The sequence below is a fragment of the Salvelinus namaycush genome, chromosome 4 (genome assembly GCF_016432855.1).
Source record: "Salvelinus namaycush isolate Seneca chromosome 4, SaNama_1.0, whole genome shotgun sequence".
Classification (NCBI taxonomy): Eukaryota; Metazoa; Chordata; class Actinopteri; order Salmoniformes; family Salmonidae; genus Salvelinus; species Salvelinus namaycush.
In genome coordinates, this window is record NC_052310.1 from 22,142,727 (window position 1) to 22,152,068 (window position 9,342).

The 9,342-nt window shown below is 41.8% G+C and overlaps 1 protein-coding gene across 1 annotated transcript; it reads left to right on the plus strand.

Moving 5' to 3' along the window:
* Window positions 1–554: 554 nt before the first annotated feature.
* LOC120045527 (sclerostin-like) lies at window positions 555–4,342 on the plus strand. The gene is made up of 2 exons (XM_038990430.1): window positions 555–795; window positions 3,921–4,342. The coding sequence occupies exons 1-2, from the start codon at window positions 555–557 to the stop codon at window positions 4,340–4,342; spliced, it is 663 nt and encodes a 220-aa protein (XP_038846358.1).
* The last annotated feature ends 5,000 nt before the right edge of the window (window positions 4,343–9,342 follow it).

Genomic DNA, 9,342 nt, shown 5'->3' on the forward strand with positions numbered 1-9,342 from the left:
TGTTTTTTTATTATTATTTTTTACTTATAATTGTTTTAACAAAATTGCGCTAGCTATCAAAAGTTGTCTATGAAAGTTGTCTATGATGGAGAGGGAAGCAGCCTAGCCATGAAACGTCACTCTGTCGCCTTCCCGACTGCGCCCTGCATCACTTTCCAAACAAAACACTTAAGAACAACTAGAATAGTTTTGAGACACATAGTGCGTTAATCATAAAGGAAAGGGGGAAAAGGAAGGAAAAAAAGCTGCGTTACAGGAACTCAAAGAGACCAGAGACGGAGGTGGATGCGCTGTCTCCCTAAAACCAACGTACCCAAACCCGTGCGCACCTCTCCTTGCGAGCGCCCATGCACCTCCCCAACATTTTTTAAATAAATGAATTTGGCTGGGGCTGGACCCCTCCCACTTTGTGTAAGCTCTTAATTGTCAGTTTTGACGAAAGCTTGGGTATTTAAATAGCGTCAACGTCTCTTGTATGGGTGGAATTGGTGAAGTTGTTACAGAGCGCATCTTACTCGACGTTTTTTTACCCGCTCTACCGCCAATCGATAAGCATGCAGGTGTCTCTCGCGCTCCTCGTCTCCAGCACGGGGCTGCTGCTGCTACAGGGATGTTGTACGGTCGTGCAAGGATGGAGGGTACTTAAAAACGATGCTACAGAAATCATACCAGAATATACTGAAAACGCACAGCCTCCCGAGCAACCAATACTACAGGCTTCTAATAATAACAGTAATACAATGAATCGACCAAAACACGGGGGAAGAAGATCATCAGCAAACACAGCCTCTTATAGTGAGTATTTCCGTTTGAACGTTATCTGGTAGCCTACATAGCTATTAGGACTAGGATTACATGTCCATATTCGGGGCGCATTATGATTAGGCCTACTTGTAATCATAACTCGCATTACTTGTAAAACATGTAAACCACCCGTACAATGTGAGGTTGGTCTTCAGAAAGGATGAAACTGTATGGATAATCTTTAATCAATTTCATTGAATAATTTGATATTGTTTAATCAATCTAATACTATTTCATTTGAATTATACTGTAACACTTTGTTTGAATAAGTGGTACTTATATAACATCTAAACGTTTAAAATAAACAGCTCGGGATGGTGCTAATATCTCATGGAGATCTATGAACAGCTGTACTGTTGTCGCGCGAAATATGAGCAATCACTTGGTGAAAAAAGATCGCTTTCAATTTATGGTAAACCGAGGCGTTTTTACAGTATCTAATAATGTGTCATGTTAGATTGGCATTATGTTCTCAAGCACATAGCTTTTGGACCGTCTGTACTGTTCAAAGAACGCACACTCACCACACATGTAATTTCCCAGCATAGTTTGTCGTCCTTTACGCACGAGTTCATTCGTTTCCGTCCATGTGTAAGACCACACACGTCCTTTTAATCTTAAAACATGCAAGGTATCGATTACATCCTCAATGTATGGTCACTCTATAACCCGGAGAATGATACCTCACCTGTGTGGTTTATGTGGATCATTATGTCAAAGAAACCCCCCAAAGACCACCCAGAACATCCAATAATTTTTCATTTAATTTCTGGAAGTGCCGAAAAGTGCTACTTTTCTATATTGAATATTCAATATCAAATCATGGATAAAGCTTAAGAAACTCCAGTGGCCATTTTTAATTGCAGCTTTCCCTGTTGATGCTTGACAATGGTGTTTAGACTGGAACAGCTGTACTGTTGAATGGAGGAAGCAGGGTTGCGGTGAAATGAATGCTACGCAAAAGCTGAGAGCGCAACATGTTAATTTATATGCCTGTGGTTTTCTCCTCACACAATCTGAAGAGGTGGAAGTACAAGAGATCATGGTTTTCACTCTATCCTCCATGCTATTTCCCTCTCTTTTATACAATTAGTCAAGCTCTGCCTATGCCAGAACTATTTAATCGCAACAACATGTGTCCAAAAAAGAAAATGCCAGGGTTTCTGTTCTTATGGGATTTCTTCAGGGTATTTGTAAATTGCTGGTTAAATTCAACACGGTGCTGGAGAATGACTCCCGCCTGTGGCTAGTAAAGGTTATGCTGTAGTCATGCTGATTTGTACAGAGGACATATCTCTGAATAGCCTCTCATGGATTCAAGATGCACAATGTCATTCTTTCCCAGTTTCTCCCAGTCTCATAATTTCAAATCTAATAGAGACTGTACATAGAGTACAAATGACAAACCTTGTCCCGCGGATCTAAATTGCTGTAATGAACTATGAGATACATTGGACATAATACTTGAAAACCTCATAAACAACAGATAGCTTCAGAGTGGATTTGGAAGAAAATGCACATTTCTAAATCGCTTCTTATACTGAGCAATATCCATCAACAGAGAGAGAGAGTTAAACAATCATCTATTCAGTAGTCATTTGAAACATATTCAAGTGATTCACCTTATGAAGATGGAAACTTGGCTGCAATTTCTGTGCCACAATGCTAAAAAAACAGCCAGTTTTAAATATGTGGTTATCAGAATGTGTTGTTAAATGGCTACAATTTGATGACTGTTTGAAGTGTGATTTTATGATTGCTTACTAAAAAGCTATTGTTTACCTTTTTGTATTTCTAAATAGATAATGTCTATTTGTTCAGTCCACTGCCCACCACTCAGATTATATTTTGGCCCACTAAGCCCAAAGGTTTGAGCACCCCTGATCTAATGGGTCATATCATACATGATAAGGGTCTTCCTCATAGGCCTCTCTGCCTCCCTCTGGGAGGACCATATCTTCCCATGACTCTTTCCCTGGTCCCAGTGGGGTCATGGAGGCAGAGAGGGTCTGTCTGGCTCCCCCTCCAGTCCCTCCCTGGTCCCTGTGCTCAGCAGTCGGCGCTCTGAGAGAGACCTGAGACCAGAGCAGAGCCCTTATGCTGTGGCCTCCCGAGCAGCCGAGACACAAAAACACCAGATCAGGTTCTCTAAATGAAAAAAAGGAAATCATCCTTCCATAAATCCTTTGTTCTCCTTTTCGCAAAAGAAAAGCTACAAAAGAAAAACAGATCCCGCTCAGAGTGTATAGTTTCCTTACCGACACGTCCTCTGCTATTCTGCACGCCACTTGTAAAGAAAGAGAACAATAACTAATGCATAGGGCTGTTGAGAAAAGGCCATGGCCAAAATATTGGATTACCAGTCATGCACTGAATATGCTCTCTTCGTTTAGCTTTTTTCCAATTGTCAAATTGTTCGTTTTGGAATTAAAATACTTGTACAGCAAGCATTTAGACTGTTTCCAATCTTCACATCCTTTACGGAGGACCTGCATTGTGTATGGCAGCTTTGGTTCCGACTTAAATCTCCATTATGTTTGATTGAGCTGTTTAATAGCACTCTGTTCTGGATTTGCTATCAGCTGATTGCTGCCAGCTGTAATTCCACATCCAACCTTATTTTCAGGCAACAGTCATCATCAGATCATGCATCAACGCTAGTGTTGAGTTTAACTCATTTCCCACCTTATACTGAGCCCTTCCACCAAACAAATGTGACAGTATTGATTTTGAAATGGATTTTGTACATGTTCAATTCTAAAAAAGTGCACTCTGTTGAGGTGAAAAATTGCTGAACGGTGAAACAGAAGGAAGAGTTCATGAACATTTTAGATTATTTAAATTCTGACTCATATTCCATTTCCCAGCCCAGCTCTACGCACGCAAACTAACCAAGTTCTTAGAACGAACGAATAACAGTATATGAACAATGGGAACCATGCGTTTTTGACAGGCACATTTTTGACATATTCAGCACAAGGAGACACAACTGTATAGCTCTCTGCTCTTGAATAGTTAAACGGAAGATTGTCCCTTGAGTCGTATCGTCTTCAAAGTATTTGATTTGGAGCGATGCCACAGAGTGTGTAAACCTCATTTCCTCCTCTTCACCCCAGGTGCCTCGGAGCTGAGCTGCAGGGAGCTGCGCTCCACCCGTTACATCACTGACGGCTCCTGCCGCAGTGCCAAGCCCGTCAAGGAGCTGGTGTGCTCGGGTCAGTGCATGCCCGCCCACCTCCTACCCAACTCCATCGTGCGCGGCAAATGGTGGCGGAGCAGCGCCTCTGACTACCGCTGCATCCCGGCCCACTCCCGAACCCAGCGGGTGCAGCTGCAGTGCCCCAACGGCAACTACCGGACTTACAAAATCCGCGTGGTCACCTCCTGCAAGTGCAAACGCTACAGCCGCCACCACAACCAGTCAGAGGCCAAGGAGAGCTCCTCAGAGGCCAAGCCCAGACGCGACAAGAAACGCACCCGGCTGCCTGGGAGTCGGAACAAAGGCAACACACCGACGCTGGTCAGCAATTCATACTGAGGATGCTCTTCCTTCCTTCGTACACGGACAGAGACCAAAGCAGTACACACGCACATGTTACACACACCCAACACGGCTCCTTCACTGGAAGAGGGAGAAGAGCCTTTTCAACAACAAAAAAGGATTTGTAAAGCTGTTTGTTGGACTGATTTGACACAAGTCTCTCTCACCAGAGAGGCACTATAGATTTTGCAGCCTATTTTACAAAATATTTCAGAACTTTTGATTTGCATGACCAAATGAGTCGACAGAATGCCAGGGAAGGCCATGTGACTGGTCAGGAAAGGTGGAACACTGCTAGGATGGGAGCGTACAGTATTATACATGTTCCGGTTCATAGCTAACAGCCTCTGACTCAGACACTAAGAGAATCCACCTTCGCCACAGCAAGAGGTGCACCTAAACTCAAACCCCACCTGTCAAAACATCCACTGGGCAGGCTACATTGCCTGATAGGCCTATAGGGTTGAAAAGTGTCTATGTGCTCTAGCGCCTCTTTGGCTGGGTGTTCTGTACTGTGGCAGCCCTGGGGCATCCTGGCTATGGAGGTGGGCTGCTGACAGGCCCTGGCCTCGACCCCAGACCACGCAGCCTCCTGACAGCCCGGGGAGCACCGCACTCACCAGGAGCCCCCCCCAGGGTCCTCCTCGCTCCATAGCAGCCGTATAGGAGCTGACAGTTAAGGCCCCTGGCCCAGTGGCCCTAGTGGCCCGTGATGGTGAAAGAGATAGGGGGAGAGAGAGGGGTGGGGAATGGTTGTGTCAGCACTCCAAGACCAGGGTGCCTGCGGTCAAACAGGTGACTGGGCATTCCAGTGACCCGTCTTAATGACTAAATGAGCCCATTCCTGTGTTTAGGATTTGAGTCATGAAAAGCCATTTCCTCTAGACATGGCTAGTTCCTGTTTGCTGAAACCACACAGACACACAAAAGATCCTCATGTGTAGAGGAGGCTCCAGCAATTGTGCCTGTTGTTACCTTGAGGCACAGCATTCTATACTCAACTACACCCTGAATGGAGACTATTTGTTAGCAGCAAATAGCATTGGCAACCAACTAGCCATATCCCTATTCTATTCATTGAGAACCTAGATGGTGAGGGAGAGAAAAAAAACTCCACTTCTCTGACTATCAGCCCTACACTGTAAATAGCAATTAGTTCTGCTAACAATTTTTTGGGGTGGTAACCACCCAACTCAAACTATGCAGTGTTCAATACTTAAAGTAATAAAGTGACATCATCACCCATATTGTTATATTTTTAAGTTGTAAATACTTGTTTTGGGTTTTCTGAACTATTTGACACGGAATCCTATTATGTATCTGAACTATAAAAATTGAAGTTACTTTAGCATGAATATTTGTTGTAGTGAACCTAAACATTTAGGGTCCCTTCTACTTACATTTTCAAGTGCAAATAGTAAGTAGTTCTGATGAGTAATTTTCAGCGGTCGTGTCTAACATTGTTTTATGTATTTGACAATTTGTCATTTTAGCCCACCTTAGCAGGTGTTGTTGAGCACAGTGCTCATTCCTCTAGCAGTAACTGGAGGTAGAGTTGTAAGCATTACAGGATTCTGCATTTGCCTCTGTCAATCAGAGTGACTGTTGATAGTGGGAATTTCTTGTCTCATTATTGAAAGTACATTTGCCCGATGGTTTTGATATCGTTTTCCATAATCTGATACACTTCATAGCACAAAAAACTGCTTAATACTATTTTAGAAATATACTTCTCTTTCTTCAAACATGCATACAACATTGTGTAAAAGTACTGTATCATAAAGTACTTCTTTTTTTTATTACCGACAATCCTATACAACAGAGGCATGTGGCATTATTAGGTATTCATAACTTGTAAAAATACGTAACAATTCTATATCAGCACAAACACAGATAATTCAAGTGTTTTTTACTCCAATATCCATGTCTGACTACTACTTTATTATTTTAAGTATAGATGTAAAACATAATAGAACCAAGTAACAACAATTTGAGTAATGTTAAATGTTAGATTGACTTTAAAATATTAAATAATCATTACTTGTAAAGACTCAATAGCTTTAGATTAGCAGAACGCAAATAAATGAAGTTATATTTACTCAATAAGCTAATATTTGTGAACAGTTCTTAAAAAATATTAAGTGGCATATGAGTTAGTTACTTACCGTTGGAAATGTTTGAATAGCCACTAATCAATTTCTTTAATGAGTTAGACAGTTCATTTTTACAGTGCAATCTCTGAATAGAACTGTCAGGAAAGATAGGAATGAGGTAAAAGACTGAAACTAAATCTGAATTGTTTTATATTGGCTGCTGCTATCCCGCAGGATACAGACAGACACACATAGACAGACAGACAGACAGGAAAAGGTTCTGGATCCCCAATTTGCCCATGCTGACAAACCCATTCCCCTTTCTCATCCCTAATACAGACTGACCTGTATTTAATTAAGAATACGATGAACCTTTCAGCTTATTGTCCACATTCCGTTCTGCCATTCTCTCATAATACTTCCTTGTTTCGGTGTTCTAAACTGTACTGACAATGTTTGCTTCTTGTTCAATTGTGTGTTTGAAATAGCAACTGGAAGGGATTTTGTCATGTAAGCAGAGTTGTCCGTGTATAGTCTGATTGTACTTTAGAGACTCAAAGAAGGACTGTTACAAAGAATGAACTGCATATTTATATTTTATTTCTACATTTAAATTATTTATGCAACTTCTTGTAGTAAATGAGGAAGCCATTTTTGTCTCATAAAATAATAGTGACTTTCAGATAATAATGAAATACTGTACAGTACAAAAATAAAGTAGAGGCAGGTATATTTGAAAGAAGTGTGTTTGTTATCATTCTTCTCTGAATGGGCTGCTTTGACAAGGCCTTTCTCTCCTCTGTCTTTACCTGCACACTAAGCGTATCTCTCATGTAAACAAATATCAGCAATTAGGAAGTTGAGGTTTAGCAGCTCTTTGGAATGTCTGGCCCGGCTCACAAAGGGAGAGGAAGAGGAATTCACGCGTGAGATGTTAGCGGCTCAGTCACAACAGCAACACTGCTTCGTTCACAGAGATGGATATGAGCCATAGCCGTCATTCAGCCTGTTATTCTCTCACAGCCTCTCGCCTCCCTCAAGACCTAAAGATTCAGACACTGAAAAAGACTTTAAGTTCAAAAAGCATCTTTCCTCACATTATCTTAGGACTTTGTGTATGCTGTATCTGGAGCACACTACAGTACTGCATTTATTCACTGAAAACTTGGGCTTCCAGACAACTACCAAGACTTACTGGAGTCAGGCACTCCAGTGCACCAAATGAGGTGTTTATGACAGTTTTATCGACCAACGCAGTTCTGAATTATCATAACTGGCACCTACTATACTACAGCACTTTGGATGACCAAACGAATGTGGAACTGTAGTAAATAAAAAACAGAGAACCCACTGGAAACTATTTGTAAGTGAGTGCTTGTCATTACCCGTACCAATGACTACCAATTTATATTTAGGTTTACTGCAGCAGGAGCGGTAGAGATACTCTGAATGATAGAGATACTCTATGAAAAGCCAACTGACATTTACTCCTGAGGTGCTGACCTGTTGCACCCTCGACAACCACTGTGATTATTATTATTTGACCCTGCTGGTCACCTATGAACATTTGAACACCTTGGTCATGTTCTGTTATAATCTCCACCCAGCACAGCCACCCCTCTCTAGGTTTCTTCCTAGGTTCCTCTCTAGGTTTCTTCCTAGGTTCTGGCCTTTCTAGGTAGTTTTTCCTAGCCACCGTGCTTCTACACCAGCATTGTTTGCTGTTTGGGGTTTTAGGGTGGGTTTCTGTACAGCACTTTGAGATATCAGCTGATGTAAGAAGGGCTTTATAAATACATTTGATTTGATCATCCAAACAGTCACTCATTATGTCATAATCAAGCCCTATCCAAGACAACAGGCATGGCATGCTTTTGCTCAAAATACTGGCATCCGACTAAGTTTTCCAGTAATTCAAGAACAGGTACTTAAGTGGACTACATGAGTAGTAGTACCTAAACAGATTGATGCTGACAAAAGCATCTGCCCCGCGTTACCGCGTTCCTACAGGTTATTACTCCACAACGACCTAGCGTTGACCTCGGCAGGCCGAGGGAACAGGAGTGTGTATGGGAGGTCAGACACAATCCGTTTTCCTCAGGCCTCTTATACGTCTACTTTAATGTAACTACTCTCCAATACGAGGGCCGTCAATGACGTTCTTAGCACCAGGTGCAGAAAGTCTATGGGGACCTCAGCTATTAAAAGAGAGAGTGCAATAGGCTCAGATTTGGACCACACAAATCAACTTTAGTGGGTTCAGAGACAGTTCCTGATTGTTTCATGGTATGTATCGACATAGGGAATATTTATAGAAATGACAGGATTTTAGAACCCCCTTTAAAATGACCACTGATTCCCATGTCCCAAACTTAACAAAATGCCTGATATTTATATAATAACGTGTGTTGTGAAGTGTTGTACACTCTTAGAAAAAAGGGTTCCAAAAGGGTTCTTCTGTTGTCCCCATAGGATAACCATTTTTGGTTCCAGGTAGAACTCGTTTTGGTTTGAGTTAGAACTCTTTTGGGTTCCATGTAGAACCCTCTGTGGGTTCTAAAGGGTTCTACATGGAACTACCTGGAACCAAAAGGTTCTACCTGGAACCAAAAAAGGGTTCTTTAAAAGGTTATTCTATGTGGACAGCCGAATAACTCTTTTAGGGTCTAGATAGCACCTTGTAGTGCAGACTACAAATGAGTCCTCTGACGAGATGTTGTATTAAGACCTTCTTTCAACTACCAATTTCTCCGTCTAATCTTTATGTTACCTAACAAAATTGCTCTGTTGATTTGTGCTCTTAACACTACTTAGCTAGTCAGCAAAACCCTAGTCTCCCCACAGCACCATTTCATATACTGTAGGCCTATATCTGTTGACTGACGAAAGATCCACGTAAAACTT

Bases quoted from the DNA above. Each gene is read 5' to 3' on its own strand.
- LOC120045527 (XM_038990430.1), top strand. From the start codon at position 555: ATGCAGGTGTCTCTCGCGCTCCTCGTCTCCAGCACGGGGCTGCTGCTG. The intron at 796-3,920 runs GTGAGTATTTCC...TCTTCACCCCAG, and splicing joins AGCAAACACAGCCTCTTATA to GTGCCTCGGAGCTGAGCTGC.